The 16,479-nt window shown below is 50.9% G+C and overlaps 1 protein-coding gene across 2 annotated transcripts in view; it reads right to left on the bottom strand.

Moving 5' to 3' along the window:
- The window catches only part of jarid2b (jumonji and AT-rich interaction domain containing 2b), a 30,301-nt gene extending 28,761 nt beyond the window's left edge, over positions 1-1,540 (bottom strand). Inside the window, exon 1 of one of the 2 annotated variants that reach the window (XM_049751039.2) lies at positions 960-1,540. Coding sequence is in view for 1 of the 2 variants with exons in the window: in XM_049751037.2 (XP_049606994.1) it covers positions 960-1,007 (48 nt within the window). In the remaining variant the exon portion in view is untranslated. The remainder of the gene's footprint in view (positions 1-959) is intronic. The other variant, XM_049751037.2, reaches the window with a different exon arrangement.
- Positions 1,541-16,479: the final 14,939 nt, after the last annotated feature.

Here is a 16,479-nt window from a genome sequence, read left to right as displayed (position 1 = left end):
TTGTACGTCAACAGAAAATGGTCGCTTCTCATCACGTATGTTAAGTGCCCCCTCGCCCGATCCCTTGCAATGTGAATGGTTTAAACAAGCACCTCCCTCAAAAAAAGAACACTTGTCGCTCAAAAGACGCAATTTTGTCGCCGTTTTAAGAGCTAGAAAAGGACGCTAGCAGGCTAACCGCGCGAGGGTTTGCTTCGATGTTAGCTAGCTAAGCAGAAGGTCACCGACACCTGGAGAATTAACCCCCCCCCCCCCCACACACACACACACACACACACCCAAAGGGGTTACCAAAGTGGGAAGTTCACGGGCATAAGCCCCCTGTACCCCCCGACGCAACACGCGTTTAAGTGGGGTGTAAAAGCTAGCAAAGATGCTGCGTGACCCTCTTTCCCTTGCTCGCTCACTCTGACGAGGAAGGCGTTTATTAAAGGGACCACAGGCGACAACAAGAATGTGGAATTTATGCACGCTCCCGTGGAATTAAAGCTCCCCTCAGGCAGCCACTATTATTATTCATCAGCATTTTCACCCTCCACAAAGTGAGATAACACTAGGGGAGCGCGGGGTGGTGGTGAGCCATGGCCGCCGATGCCGACGACTCGGCTCATCGGCTCCCCCTTCGCTGAAGGGCAAGCCCACAAAAAGCCATTTCGGTCCGAAATTTAAGCCACGTTGTGTCAGTTTAACATAATCGAAGCAAATTCGCACAAAGACTGGACACATCGTCCCCAGGCACGCTTGCGAAACGACCTCGGTGACAAAGGTGTCCATAGAAGCTCCAAAAGACGACTTAACAATGAGGAAATGCTTGAATTTTGCACCAAATGTAGTCAAACGTGTTTTTAAAAAAGGCTCAAGCTGCCTGCTGGGAGCTTCAACCCCCCAAGTTCCTCCTCCTCGTCGCCTCCAGATGAAAGTTGAAGCATTTCAGGCGACAAACTTGAAGGTGCACTTACGTATTTCTTCTGGATAATATTCCTTTTGGGTCGTTCTTTGCTCATCATGCACTTTCTCCCCCCCCCCACCCCCAAAAAGGAAAACTAGAAACGAGAGAATGGCCACATGAATGTCTCACCCCCGAGGAGCACCAGCAAATTTAAATCCCCGAAGAAGAAGAGAGAGAGGGAAAAAAAAAAACTCCCCAAAAAAGCACAATCCTTCCTGTTTTCCTTGGCGTTTATCCTTCAAAATGGGTTAAAAACCGGCAGAATGTTCCCGTTGGGGAGCCGACGACGGAGCGAAGCCGAACTCACTCGGGGGTAACATAGCCCAAACAATCGCAACATAACAATAAGTTCCGTTCGGCTGCACAGGCTCGGCTCCCGGTTCTTCTTTCAACATTGTCCGCCACCGCCACCTTAGTGTTCCAGTCCCTCCTCCGGGAGACAATAAATAAGGTGACTTAAAAAAAGACGAACAACATGAAAATAAAAAAGAATGCGTCTTGTGTCCTCTCGTCTCTCGCCTGAGCTTCGCAGCTGCTGCGATCGTCGCGAGAGCTGCTTCAGCGGCACTGGTTAGTCGAGTCCGAGCAGCTCCTTTCTTCGCCGGCGTCAGCCTATCACGACGCGAGGGTTGCAGCGGCAACTTTAAAATGTCTCCAAGGCGGCCCCACGCAGAGAAACCGCACCGAAATCGACCCCATGCAGCTCTTGAGCTGTCCGTGCGTGGCGTCAAGTTGCACTACGCCTTCACCACACGATACACTCCAAAAAATTTGAATGCCATTCAGCAGAAAAGCTGACAAATCTGAAAATTCAGGGAACAAGGGGATGCTCCTAAAAGAGAAGGGGTGAAAAGGGGAGCTGAGCTAAAAGGCAAAACTTGATTTACCGCCTGATCTACATTCCTACCCTCAACGGTCACGAGCTGTGGGCAGCGACCGAAACGTGATACTAGCGGCGTGAATGAGTTTGGTGAGGTGTTACGGGCATGTGCCACCGGAAGGAGGCCCCGGGGATGACCCAGGACACGCCGGAGAGGCTATGTCTCGGCTAGCTTGGGAACGAGCTAGGCCAGGGATGTCAAAGTCAAACACACCGAGGGCCAAAAAAACAAATTTGCTACAAGCCGAGGGCCGGACTGGTTCAATGTTTATTAAAATATATCGGAATGATTGCACATAGCCTTTTGAACTAAGACCTAACACAGTGTACATTATTTAATGATTGAATGAATATGGCAATATTTTGTTATGGCTCTGTCAGTAACTTCAAGGGAAAACATTTTCAACAGCCAAACAGCAAAAAATTCAATTGTTTTAAAAACAAAATGTGTTTCTTAATATCAACATAAATGCATAAGTAAAAGTGCATGCATTATAAACTGAAAATGTATTATTGTGCTGCTCTATGATCTACCGATCATTGCTTTCAAATCGTAAAATAAAAAAATAATCAAATCAGTTGTATTCTTTCTCATGGCTCTTATCTGCAATTTTCCCTTGGTCCATTCAACTGAAAAATAAATATAAATAAATAAAATTCAAAAATTTACGGCACACAGACAAAACAATACTTTCTTCAAAGAAAAATCACGTCTTGTAGAAACAAATGTAAAAATGTAACCGAATTAAAAAACGGAAAATACGTTACTGTTCTGTGATGCTCACTTGTCTGAGGCTGAGCCTGATACTTAGAGGTGTCTCATTGTTTGTACAAGTTCATCAATGTTCGGGGTTAGGCTCTGAGGCTCAAAACCCGTTTTTGATCAACTCTCCTTCTGCAAAGGGCCGGGCTGATTTGGCGATATCTTTTGCCACAATAAAGCTAGCCTTGGCAGCAGCCTCGCTTTGTGATTTAGCATACGTGAACATAGCCTGTCTGGACTTAAGGCCTCGTTTTAATTCTTCCACCTTCTGTAGCTTTTGTTCATATTCCATATTCTTGTCTTGGTCTGTGTGTTTCTTAGACGTTTGATAGTGCCTTCTTAAATTTAATTCTTTCATTACAGCCGCATTTTCTCCACACAGAAGACACACAGGTTTGCCTCTTACCTCCGTAAACATGTACTCTGCCTTCCACCTGGCCTGAAACCCCCTGTTCTCAGCGTCCACCTTACGTTTAGCCATTTTTGAGGAGGGGGGTATCAGAAAGTTGAACTCTGCTCTGACTACTGATGAATAATGAAGCCGCTTGTGCGAGCTGCAGGGACATCGCGGGCTACCGTTGCATTGTGGGAAATGTAGTGTTGGTGCGTGCAAAACACCAGCGGGCGGCTGTGGCCTACGGGCCGGTTCTAATAGTAATTCAATATCATCCAGGGGGCCATAGATAATCAATTCGCGGGCCGGATCTGGCCCGCGGGCCGTAACTCTGACATATGTGAGCTAGGCGAAGTGGCTGGGGTCTGGGCTCCCTTGAATGTATAGATATGAATGGTATTACCTGAAAACTAATACTATATTCCACAAAACTAGGAAATCTGAACATTCTGATTGCCGACTCTGCTAATGCCGCATTTCAGAAAACAAAAGAATCAGAAACTTTCAGACCTCAGTAGGCCTTTGGACAGTGTCTTTCAGAAAATTTTGTCCCCACTTGCAAAGCCAACTTGACCAAAATGATGAAATCCCTGAGAGCTGTTGAGTTGTGTCTTTTGTTTCAGTTTAAATTGGATGGCTTTTCGAATGTTGGGCCTTGTGAGCGCCATGTAAGCTTTCTCACATCCCAGCAAACTCGAACGTAGCGTGATCTGAGAAATCTGATTGGATGTTTAGTGAACTTATTCGGCATCGCCGTGACATTGCCGCAAAAAGTAAAACGGCGATGCTTTTACTCAGGCTAAATACTTGTAGCACTTGCGTGAATGCTTGTCTCAGCATTAAACACAATCACATCGGCCGTTTAAGAAGTTGAACAAGAAACAAAGGCACAAAAGAAGGAAAGGGACTTCTTAGTGTTCATGGAAATTGAGCCCAACCCCCGCCCCGACTTCGACTCACAACCAACCCCCAGCATCGTTGTCCCCCCCCCCCGAAACTGAATGCAAGAGTTATTTACAGTGTCCTAATGTGTCCAATTATTATTCATTTTGCCCCTCGATCAATGTCCGTCTGTCCCGACAGCCTCGGGAGTCCCGCGGGCGAGTCTAAGGCTGCCTTTGCTCCCCTAGAACGCCGACCCACCCCCTAGCATCGCGCCTCTCGGTGAAGGTTTGCTCAAGGGTCTCAGGCCCCGCCGGCCGCCGCTGACATTTGGGCCGGCATCGATCGATGAAATGAGCTGCCGAGGGATTTTGACAGGGAAGCGTCGTTAGCGCAAATGCTAGGCCAAGACAGCGCCGAGGGCCACCCTGGTTGTTTTGCTAGCGACAAGCTCGAAAACGCCTTGAAATCTTCAGTCATAATGGCATAAACTTGACAATTTGTCGCACATTAACAACCGGATGGACTTGCGTTTTTTTTTTTTTGTTGTTGTTGCTCTTTCAAGGGACTTGTAAATTTAAAATTGCTATTTGGACACTGGTATAAAAGTCAACACCAACAAATTTAAAAGTGTTTGTGGCTTCAGGAAGTGTGTACGTGTGTGTGTGTGTGTGTGTGGTGGAAAGAGCCAGGAATTGATTAAAGCTTTCACTCTCAATGTGCTTAATTGCCCAGTGAGGCTTAGCAGACGGTGCTGGCGAGATTGATGTCCAATATCCAAGAGGAGGGCCAGTCAGTGTGTGTGTGTGAGTGTGTGCGCGTGTAGGTGTGTGGGTGCGTGCGTGTGTGTGTATGTGCGTGCGTGCGTGTGTGTGTGTGTGTGTGTGTGTGTGTGTGTGTGTGTGTGTGTGTGTGTGTGTGTGTGTGTGTGTGTGTGTCTCATGGAGGCCCCATTGATAAGCGGCCAAGAATTCTCCATTTAATGTTGAAAGATGGAATGCTTAAATATCTCACACCACTGTGGACTGATAAAGCCTGAAGGAGTTTTTCAGAGTAGGTGGAAGAATAAAATTGAATGGAGAAAAAAATAAGAATCTACAATTCCCAAAACGATGTGGGCTTTGTTTTGCTTTGACCCTCAAGTTCCCATGTTTCCTTTTCAAATTTAATTCCTTCAATTTTACCCTCATTTGTTTGCTTATGAAATTTTAAGTAGCACGTTTGCAGCCTGAGGCCGTCGATGATCGACACGGCGAGCGGAGCGTCTGCAAGCGGGAACCCCCCCCTTTTTCAGAGCCTCCTTAACGAACCTCAAAAGTGTCCTCGGGGGCATAGAAGGTGAACGAGGTGACCCATCTGGAAGGTAAATGTGCAAGCGTGTGAAGATAACAGACCAGGCCTGATTTGCGCACGGCGCCGAGCCTTGTGTTTGGCTAACCAGCAGCACATCGTAGTGATCACCTGACCTCTCTGCGCAGGTTTGCCTTATCCCCTTTCAAATAGTGCTCCTGTTGTCATGCTGTCATGTGTCGTCCGGATCATTTCCTGTTTTATTGTGATTTTCCTCTCGTTCCAGTCAGTGTGTCCTTCCCCTGTGCGTCCGGTCACGTGAACCCCTGATTCCAAGTGTGTGCACCTGCGTCAATGACCAACTGTCTTCACCTGTGTTCCCCTCCTGTGTCCATATAACCCGCGTCTTTCCTAGTATCCAGTGCCAGTGCGTCTTGCCTTGTCAGAACACTAGCGATCACGAAACCCTCGAGTTCCACGTAGAAGCCTTGTTTGAGCGACTTTGATCACCGATGTTAACTTGGTTACATCGCTACCTTGTTTTTGTATTTCCCTCGGTTCGAGGCGCTTTGATTTCCCCTTTTTCTCCCTCGGTTCGAGGCGCCTTTGTTTCCCCTTTTTTCCCTCCTAGTGAGGCGTTTTTTGTTCGACTGTCAGTGGAGACAATAAAAGCCTTTTTGGACATTGAACTCTCTGCATTCGAGTCCTCTCCCTGCTCTGCACCTGACATTACGCACTGGCCAGACATGGACTCGGCAGAGACAGCGCAGCTGGTCGCCCAAGTACGCTCCCAGACTTCGCAACTGGGCCAACAGCAGAAGCAGGTAGACGCTCTGAGTGTTGGCGTTCAGGAACTGGTAAAGAACCAGGAAGGCTTCAGAGAGGCGGTGGCCGCCCAGGTGGATTCGCTGAGTCGTCAGATGCAAGACGTCCTCGCTCTGCTGACCACGGGGCGAGCTGCGACGCCCTGTTCCACAGCAGCGCCCCCTGTGGACCACCCGGCGCCCGCGCCTCTGGCGAGGGGGATCAGACTGGCTTCCCCGGAACGATATGCAGGTGAACCCGGGCTGAGTCGAGCCTTTATAACAAATTGCGAGATGCAGTTCGAGCGAGCTCCCGGCGACTTCCCAACGGAACGCTCCCGGGTGGCATACACGATCTTCTATTTGACGGGAAGAGCCCGGACGTGGGCGACCGCAGAATGGGCCAGGAATTCCGCTACCTGTTACTCGTTTTCCGGATTCATCGAAGCCCTGCGCATGGTGTTCGATCCAGTTCCCATGGACCGAGAGAAGGCACGAGAGCTGCCCCATATCACCCAGGGTCGAGAGACAGTCAGCGACTACGCGATCCGCTTCCGCACTCTGGCCGCGGAAAGCGGATGGAACTCGACGGCTCTGTACGATGCTTTTCTCCGGGGTCTTTCCGGGACCATCAAGGACCAACTCATTCCCCTTGATCTTCCTGTGGAGCTCGACGCTCTCATCGCGTTGGCCGTCCGAACTGACAACCGACTACAGGAGTGGAGGAAGCAGCGCGCAAGCCGGGGTGCGATCGTTACCCCTTCCGCATCATTGGACGGGCGGTCATCCCACGAGACGCACCACCAAAGATCGATCCCGGCCGGGCCACTCGAGGGGATAGAACCCTTGCAGCTTGGCCGGGCCAAATTGAGCGAAGAGGAAAGACAGCGTCGACGCCAGGAGGGCAGATGCTACTACTGCGGGGCGCTTGGTCATCTCCTCCTCTCCTGCCCGGAGCGGAGTGCGCTGAGGGTAAGCACCTTCTCCGTGGTCCGGCAGAAGAATAGGGTTCTACCCGTCGGGACGCTAACCTGCCAAGGCAAGGAACTCGAGCTCGGGGTGTTGATTGACTCAGGGGCCGACGAGAATCTGATTGACTGGGCTTTTGCTCGCATCATAGGTGTAAAGACCGAACCCTTGAACACAACCATAAAGGCTAAGGCACTTAACAGACAAGCCCTTTTTGACGTATCTTATATAACCGAACCCCTCTCATTGTCGTTTGGCACTCATCATGAACTAGTAAGACTGCATGTAGTCACCTCCCCCCTGAATCCGCTTATCCTCGGTTATCCGTGGCTAAAACACCACAACCCTGCAATAAACTGGGAGTCAGGGGAGATAAAGGGGTGGGCATCCCAGTGCCAAGTATCGTGTGTCAAACCGAACCCTTCGATCGAGTCCACCTGCCCTTCTCCCTTGGACCTTGCGTCTCCTGAACCAGAGTTCAGAGCTCCAGATCTAAACCAAGTACCCAAATGCTACCATCAACTTGCGGAGGTATTTAGCAAAGCCAAGGCGAGCTCCTTACCACCCCACCGTCCCTACGACTGCGCCATAGACCTATTGCCCGGTGCTTCGATCCCCAAGGGGAGACTTTATTCCCTTTCGGGCCCCGAAAAGAAGGCCTTAAATGACTATATTGACGCGTCACTTAAAGCGGGTCTGATCAGGCCGTCATCATCGCCTGCAGGGGCCGGATTTTTCTTTGTGGGGAAGAAAGACGGAACCCTGCGCCCCTGCATAGATTACAGTCCCCTCAACCAGATCACTATAAAGAATCGGTACCCCCTCCCACTCATGTCGGCCGTGTTTGATCAGTTGCAGCAGGCTCGGGTATTCACTAAGTTAGATTTGCGTAACGCGTATCACCTCGTGCGCATTCGGGAAGGTGATGAGTGGAAGACGGGCTTCAACACCCCCCGGGGACACTTTGAATACCGGGTAATGCCGTTCGGCCTCACCAATGCCCCCGCGGTCTTCCAGGCCATGATCAATGACGTTCTGAGTGATTTCTTAGACCACTTTGTTTTCGTTTACTTGGATGACATCTTAATTTATTCACCAGATTTGAGGACCCATGAGAGTCATGTTAAGTCGGTCCTGCAACGGCTCCTGGACCATCGACTTTATGTCAAGGCCGAAAAGAGCGAATTCCATGCAGAAACGATATCGTTCCTTGGCTTCATCATAGGCCCAGGAAAGGTCCAGATGGACCCAGCCAAAGTAAGCGCGGTGACCCAATGGCCGGTACCGGATAGCCGCAAAAGAGTGCAGCAATTTCTGGGATTTGCTAACTTTTATAGACGATTCATACGAGGCTTCAGCGCCACCGCGGCTCCCCTGCACGCTCTCACCTCCCCGACAGTTCCGTTTCGCTGGACGGCAGAGGCTGAAGCCGCCTTCCAGGAGCTAAAGAGGCGGTTCACCACCGCTCCAATCCTTACCTTGCCTGACCCATCTCGTCAGTTCGTGGTGGAGGTTGATGCCTCCAGCCAGGGAATCGGCGCCGTCCTGTCTCAGAGATCCCAGGTCGACAACAAGCTCCATCCCTGCGCCTTTTTGTCCCGACGGCTGACCCCCGCCGAGCAGAACTATGACGTCGGAGATCGGGAATTGTTAGCGGTCAAAAAGGCTCTTGAAGAATGGAGACACTGGCTGGAGGGAGCCCAACACCCCTTTCTGGTTTGGACCGATCACAAGAACCTGCAATATATCAAGGAGGCCAAGCGATTGAACTCCCGCCAGGCTCGTTGGTCCCTCTTCTTTAACCGTTTCCATTTCACGTTGTCTTACAGACCGGGGGCCAAGAACACCAAACCTGATGCGCTGTCACGCATCTACAGCCCAGACCCGGTGTCCACAGAGCCAGAGGCCATTCTCCCCCCTCACTGCGTAGTGGGAGCCGTAACCTGGCCCATAGAGGACTTGGTGAAGCGGGCAAACCACGATGATCCACCCCCTAGGGGAAGTCCCGAGAATAGACTGTTTGTTCCGCCCCAACTACGATCCCAAGTGATCCACTGGGCGCACACCTCCCGGCTCACGTGTCACCCGGGCGTGCAAAGAACCCTGCACGTCATCCAACAACGATTCTGGTGGCCCTCCATGGGGGCGGACGTCCGGGAGTATGTTGCAGCCTGTTCCATCTGTGCGCGAAGTAAGAACACTCCGGGCCGCCGTGTGGGGTTGCTGCAGCCTCTCTCCATTCCCTCTCGACCATGGGCCGACATCTCTGTGGATTTTGTCACGGGACTGCCGGTGTCTAGCGGTAAGACGACGATACTCACCGTCGTGGATAGGTTCTCCAAGATGGCCCACTTCATTGCCCTGCCCAAATTACCTTCGGCCAGACGTACGGCAGTAGTTCTCATGGACCACGTCTTCAGGATTCATGGATTTCCTCGGGACGTCGTGTCAGATAGGGGCCCCCAGTTCGTGTCCCGCTTTTGGAGGGCCTTCTGCAAGCTTATAGGGGCCACCGTGAGCCTCACTTCGGGCTACCACCCGGAAGCGAACGGCCAAGCAGAACGCATTAACCAACAGCTGGAAACGGGCCTCCGCTGTTTGGTAACCCAGAACCCCTCGCCGTGGAGTCAAAACTTGACCTGGGTAGAGTACGCCCATAACTCCCTTCCCACCACGGCGACCGGGATGTCCCCCTTCATGTGCGTCTTTGTATACCAGCCCCCGCTCTTCCCCGCCAGCGAGCCGGAGGTGTCAATTACCTCGGCGCGCGCCGTGGTGAGACGCTGTCGGCGCATCTGGGCGGCGGCAAGGGCCATACTGGTCCGCCAGGGCGACAGGGTGAAGAGGATGGCTGACCGGAGACGTCGTCCGGCGCCTGTCTACCGGCCCGGCCAGCGGGTCTGGCTGTCCGCCCGGGACCTTCCCCTCCAGGTGGGCTCCAGGAAGCTGGCCCCCCGTTTTGTAGGGCCGTTCCCGATCTCCAAGGTTGTCGGTCCAGCGGCTGTGCGACTCCGTCTGCCTCGGTCCCTTGCGGTGCATCCCACCTTCCACGTCGGGAAGGTCAAGCCGGTTAGGGAGAGTGGGATGGTGCCGGCTCCTGCGGCACTCCCGCCTCCGCGGACAGTGGGGGGTGGGCCTGCCTACACAGTTAAGAAGTTGCTGGACGTGCGCCGGAAGGGCCGGGGCTGGCAGTTCCTGGTGGACTGGGAGGGTTACGGGCCAGAGGAGCGGCAATGGGTGCCGCGTAGCTATATCCTGGATCCCGGGCTACTAGATGACTTTTACGCGGCTCACCCCGATGCTCCGGGTCCGTCGGGGATCCGGCCCTAGAGGGGGGGGGGGGGTTATGTCATGCTGTCAAATGTCGTCCGGATCATTTCCTGTTTTATTGTGATTTTCCTCTCGTTCCAGTCAGTGTGTCCTTCCCCTGTGCGTCCGGTCACGTGAACCCCTGATTCCAAGTGTGTGCACCTGCGTCAATGACCAACTGTCTTCACCTGTGTTCCCCTCCTGTGTCCATATAACCCGCGTCTTTCCTAGTATCCAGTGCCAGTGCATCTTGCCTTGTCAGAACACTAGCGATCACGAAACCCTCGAGTTCCACGTAGAAGCCTTGTTTGAGCGACTTTGATCACCGATGTTAACTTGGTTACATCGCTACCTTGTTTTTGTATTTCCCTCGGTTCGAGGCGCTTTGATTTCCCCTTTTTCTCCCTCGGTTCGAGGCGCCTTTGTTTCCCCTTTTTTCCCTCCTAGTGAGGCGTTTTTTGTTCGACTGTCAGTGGAGACAATAAAAGCCTTTTTGGACATTGAACTCTCTGCATTCGAGTCCTCTCCCTGCTCTGCGCCTGACACCTGTTTCGACACCCAGTTGAAGTCGCTTGACTACCATCAAAGCAGATTTGAAAATCGAGCAAAAAAATCAAAAAACATCTAGCCCATTGTGGACAAGGCATTGTGGATGTTGCTAAATTACGGTGTGCTTGCGGGCGGGGCTTATGCAAATGAGCAGGACCTCCTGCGTGACTTACCTTGTTTTTTATCATGCTAAACATGTTGGCGTGATATGCTAACGGGGAGGGGGTGGGGTCTTTTGTGAGCAGGTTGTCACATTTGTGTTTTTATTAACTTTGGTCAAAAGGTGTCCAAAAAATCCTCCCAAGGATAATTCAAGTGCAAACGTGGTCTGGTTTGGAATGAAGTGTGCGCGTCCAGTGGGCACGGGTACGGATTGGGCAAAACGTGGGGAAAAAATCGTCTTTGTGTGTCAGACCACCCAGGCTCCGCTGCAGACTCCAGCTGTTCCCCTGCTGTGGCTCCAGTTTGTGTTGAAGAATTGGGGGAGCTTTTGTGTCCTGTGCAGGTGTCCCTGCTCTAATCAGCCAGAAAGAGTAGTTCTTCCCCCACCTGTAGCAGGTCTTGCCCCACGAGGTATCTAGTCACTCCGTCCTAGACCGGTTTGGGCAGGCCGACAATGGACCGGTTTGTTACAAAATCTTGAATGACACCCACACATTGCGAGTTCACATCTAGCGATGACCTGCGATGTGACACGGCGAGCGCGTTCAGGCTTTTGGGCTGTCCGCAGCACATTGTACTTTTAGGAAGATGGTGTAAGATGCTTGTATCCTGTTTTAAACTCCCAAATTGCTTCTCACTCAGGCGTTACATAATATAATAAAAAAAAAAAAAAGTCCTACTCAAGCAACACATCACGTGTGTTAATACCACTTTATGTAGCACATCAAAGCCAATCTATCTCAATTTAACATTGGTTCTCAGCTAGGCCAAGAGGAAAAGCATCGTATGAATTAATGACACCCCCCAGCAAGCCCACCCCTCCTCCCTCCGCCATCTTTAAACACCTTCAAAAATGAGTTTCATACCTCCCTGAAATAAGGCAAGAAGGTGTCATCTGATTGCTTCGATATTCAAAAATAAAAACATTCGGAGGGAAACACTAGAACACCCCCCAAAAAAAGGACTGTACAAGTCACATAAACAGGAAGCAGCACTTAGCGTCAAGATAAAGGCACTCACGTCCTAATGCACAGTGCAGCGGGCCCCGGCGGAGGCCCTGGCAGAGGCCCTGGCGGAGACCCCGGCGGAGTCCGAGGATACGCTCTGAAAGTCGCCAGTCTGTCTTTGGGGTTTTTATCTTTGTGATTGATGACGAGAAACACGAGCGCATTGTGGAGAGGCCTGCTGACCAAAAGTGCTTGGCTTCAGCTCCTGCGCTTGAAAAATGATGCATGATGATATATTATTCATCTCTTCCCCTCGTGCCCACTGCGCTATTAGCAAGCGTCTGGCGGCCAACAACAAGCGCGCGAGAACAGCAATGTTCCCCCGCTGTGTGTCTCCAGTTAAGCAGCTAAACAGCTAACCAACGCGTCAAGCTAATCTACAAGTAGACCATTTCAGGGATTTTTATTTTGTTCCTTAAAATTTCAAACTCTTATGTACAAACAAAGTTAGTGTCAATTTGGGATACCAATTGATTGTATGGAGCGATGAATCATTTCTTAAGGCACCCATATCAGACAAGGAAGTTGTCAGCATAAGTGTGTGACGGGGGCATCAGGAAGGATTCCGTTTTCTTGTCTGCCAGCTTGCGACGTTTTCATCACAAGCATTACGGCTTCTCCCTTTCACACACGCACACATGCCTCCGAGGGGCGTGGTCATCTGGCTGACCATCGTCCAACCAGGCGTAACTTTTCTGGAACAAGGGGCCAGAGAGGCGCTCATGTTCCAGATCCCACCGAGCTGCGAGGGGCCAAACGGGGCGGGGGTGGGCGCCACGTGATGGGACAAACTGTCCCCACACACGCTGCCCGTTTAAGTGCCCCTGGTCCAGGTGCTTGAAACCAGAATGAAAGACTTCCCGTGTCTGGGCAAGGGTCCTCAAGACTTTTTGTAGCTCCTCTCAATAGAGACACACCTAGCGGAATTTTCAAAAACCTTCACAGGGTGCTACGAACTCCGACTTTCTTGCTAGTCATCAAACGTTGCTGCCATGAGCGCATTTTGCTTTTTGTCTTGCTAACATGCCAAAGGCTCGTTGTCGTTATTGTCGTGCCTTGATGTGATTTCTCGCTATTGTTCTTCTCATGCGCATGGGATCGGTCGCCAAAGGCCCCAATCTGCTGACGACGCGGCTTTTGGAACGCACAGGCCAACCCTGCGATAATGTTGAAACTCGCTACATGTTGTGGGCTGGATCTTGTTAGCAAAAAGTATGACGCTTCGTGGATGGAGGAATTCCCCAAAACATTTACTAATAAAGATTTCTTTTGAAGCAGACAATGTCATTTTGCTAGAAATTGAATGGCAAAGAGCCAAAGCTGCCCAGAAAGTCGCAATGCATTTCTCAAGAACAGCTGAGGAGAATGCAAGATCTTCGGTGTCGGGCAGACAATTTGCGTCTCGCAAATCTTTGGTCTGCACTCGACAAAGGCAAACTGCTTTTGACGGAAGTGGGCGCTAATACTGTAGGCTACTCTGTAAATGGCACCATTGGAACCTTTTTGTGAGAGGGGAAGGGGGGAAGTGTTGCAGCGGCAGCGAGGCCCCTTTTGTGGCGTTTATTAGCGCAGACTTTCAAAATTACAGACAAAAGCTGGCGAGAGGCTTCTTGACACTTGTGCCGACGCTTCCTTGAGCGCGGCGCTAATTATATGTGGCGTGCTACACAAGACTTTAATTGTGGCGGGGCTATAAATAGAGTAACTTGTTATGAAAGCATCACGTCGCCGGCGTTGTCGTGACAATCTGGCCATTAGATCCGCTTTGTTTCTCCCCAAAAGAAAACATTACCTATAAATATGAGCCACTTTGACTCAGATTGTTGACATTTCCTTCCGTCTCACACACCTGACTGCAAAATCCCGAGTGTCCAAAAAGCCAAAATGTTATCCAAACATTTTATTTTAAATATTCAAAGACACGGTAGTGTAAGAGCAATTTTGAAAGAGATTTTTTTTTTTTTTCTCATGATAAAGCCATTCCTAAAAAAGTTAGCATTCAACACACATACAAAGCGCCGTCTCGTCTCGTGCCGCCAAACTTCCACGCGATCCTTGTCCAGTGGCAATGGCGAGGCCGGTGAGCTCCTAATGATAGCTTTGCCCCGGGCTGCAGACTAAATCAAGGCTTGCTGGATAAAGCCGCTCAGTCCCGCCACTTAACCTGCACTCTTTCTGTCAAACTACCCGCCAAACATGGCCGCACATTCATATGCAAATTGAACGGAATGGCCCGACCACCGGCCTTTGATTCGTCGCTCTCTGGAAATAACTGGCGGGAAAAAAATGGTTGTTCCAGAAAATCTGATTACTGGGTTAGCCCAACTCAAATGCGACTTGAAATGCGCACGCCGTAGTCTGACGGAGGTGGTAACCAATTCAAAGTGTGCCATTCATTTCAAACTGAGACATGCCTCCTTCTTTTCTCATCTGGAAAAAAACAACAACAAAACAGGTTGTAAGCGTCTCTGTTTTACACAAACTCAGGTCACAAACATACAGGGACACACCAGGGTTCACAGCTGAGGCCATTCAAACTCCCAGCTGCAAGTATGGGTATATTCTGGAGAAAATAATCCCTGAAAAAGTAAGTATCATATCAAACAATCCTCGCGAGAAATTGCTTAGCCATCGTTTTCTGACAAGATTTCCATCAGCGACGCCACGCCCCCCGCAACACACCCACACGTACGTGTATTGGAGCATATTCTGCGGGGCTCCCTTCTGGAGGACACGTGAGTGCAGCGCTGACATGGCGCTCGAATGGCCCGACCAAACAGGAAATTGCGGCACATGTCATGTTTGCGCTGTGGTCGCAATTACATTGGAAGCTCACCGGGCGGGCGCCTGCTCTTTTGTCCTCAAATGACATTGTCACCCCTGATTTTGCTTCCTAGGCCCGTTTGATGATGTTGTATAGAAGTCATGCTGCTGTGTCATCAACTCAACTCTCAGATGATTTGCTCAAATAGCGGACCAAAAAGTCTCGAAAGAATCGCCAAAGTCCCTTGCTGGCTAAAAGGCCTATCACAATATTGCTGAACGTAAATCAAGTTGTTAGGACCACCGATGGCAAAATCTCCTCCCATCTACCATTGAGGAAACAAAGGACGAGTGGAGAAGAAATTAAGGAAATGACGACAAGCGCTTGGCGTCCCGTCTTTGTCAGCCGGCATGTGTTTGTGTGTGCATGCGCGCAATGGAAACCCCCAAGGTTTGCCCTGTGACAAGTGAGCCACCCCCTGCCCCCCACTATCCCAGCCACAGAGGAGAAAAGGCGACCTCGGCAAAGAAAGGGAAGAATGGAGCGAGCGGGGAAGGAGGGAGAGTCCAGCTGTAGGCAGCACAATGCAAGCGGGAGCTTGGCACCGGCTCAAAGGCGCCCCGAGCCAGTGCCTCCCACTGACACTGTAACCCCCCAACCCCCACCCTCCCCGTCATCCGTCCCTGACAAATGAAAAACATTTGGTGCTGAGGAAGGAAGGGTTGGCGTGGGGAGCGGGTGGGGGTGGGGATTAGCAATCGGTAGCTTAATCCTCATGATTACACTCAAAATAAATTCAAGTGATGCACATTCTCTTTTAACTTGAGCTGTTTAAGGACAAAAGATGACATTTTTGTAGCCACTATGAGAAAACATCCATGTCAACGATGGCAGTTTGATTTCAGGTCCGAATTGATCACAGCACAACGGCCGAGTCACTGGATTTTGCCGCAGTAAAAATAGACCAGTGGAACATGCGCCGTACAGCCCTATTTTTTTTTTTTGCTTGTTTTTTTACCAGCGTGTGAAAGGGAATACCCTGCCCCGTGGGGGAGAGTTAGCAACCCCTACATTCCACAGCACACTCCATCACCCCAGCAAACATGCCTGTAAAAAAAAACCGTCAGCATGTTTACGCTCAATGGAGCGTCCGTGACCGGCGGCCGGGCGGTTGCTTGCGTGCACGCGTGCGCCGCCTTTTCCTGCATCGATTACACCAATGTACATGTGCGCCTGTTTGCGTGAAATAAACGCACGAGCGGCGATCGTGCGTTCACCAAGAGCCAGACAATTAATGGTCAGGATTTTGTAGAGGCGACTCGGTGGAGCACTGGTTGGCACTACCGCCTCACAGTTAGGGGGGTGCGGGTTCGATTCCACCCCCGGCCCACCCTCTGTGGAATTAGCAAATTCTCCCTGGACCCGCGCGGCCTTTCTCTAGGCACTCCGGTTTCCTCCCAGATCCCCAAAACATGCTTGGTAGGCCGATTGAGCACTCCAAATTACCCCTAGGTCTGAGTGCGAGTGTGAATGGTTGTTCGTCTCTGTGTGTCCTGCGATTGGCTGGCAACTGGTCCAGGGTCCCTGCCTACTGCTGGGATAGGCTCCAGCACACCTGCGACCCCCGTGGGGACAGGCGATATAGAAAATGGATGGATAGATTTTTGGAGAGATTTGGGAAGAAAAAAAATATACCGTATTTGCCGGTGTATTGGTCGACCTTTTTCGATCCAAAATCGACCGAAAAAAATCGACCTC

The sequence above is a fragment of the Syngnathus scovelli genome, chromosome 19 (assembly GCF_024217435.2).
Source record: "Syngnathus scovelli strain Florida chromosome 19, RoL_Ssco_1.2, whole genome shotgun sequence".
Taxonomy (NCBI): Eukaryota; Metazoa; Chordata; class Actinopteri; order Syngnathiformes; family Syngnathidae; genus Syngnathus; species Syngnathus scovelli.
The sequence above is the reverse complement of the archived record's forward strand: the minus strand, read 5'-3'. Positions and strand labels throughout refer to the sequence as shown.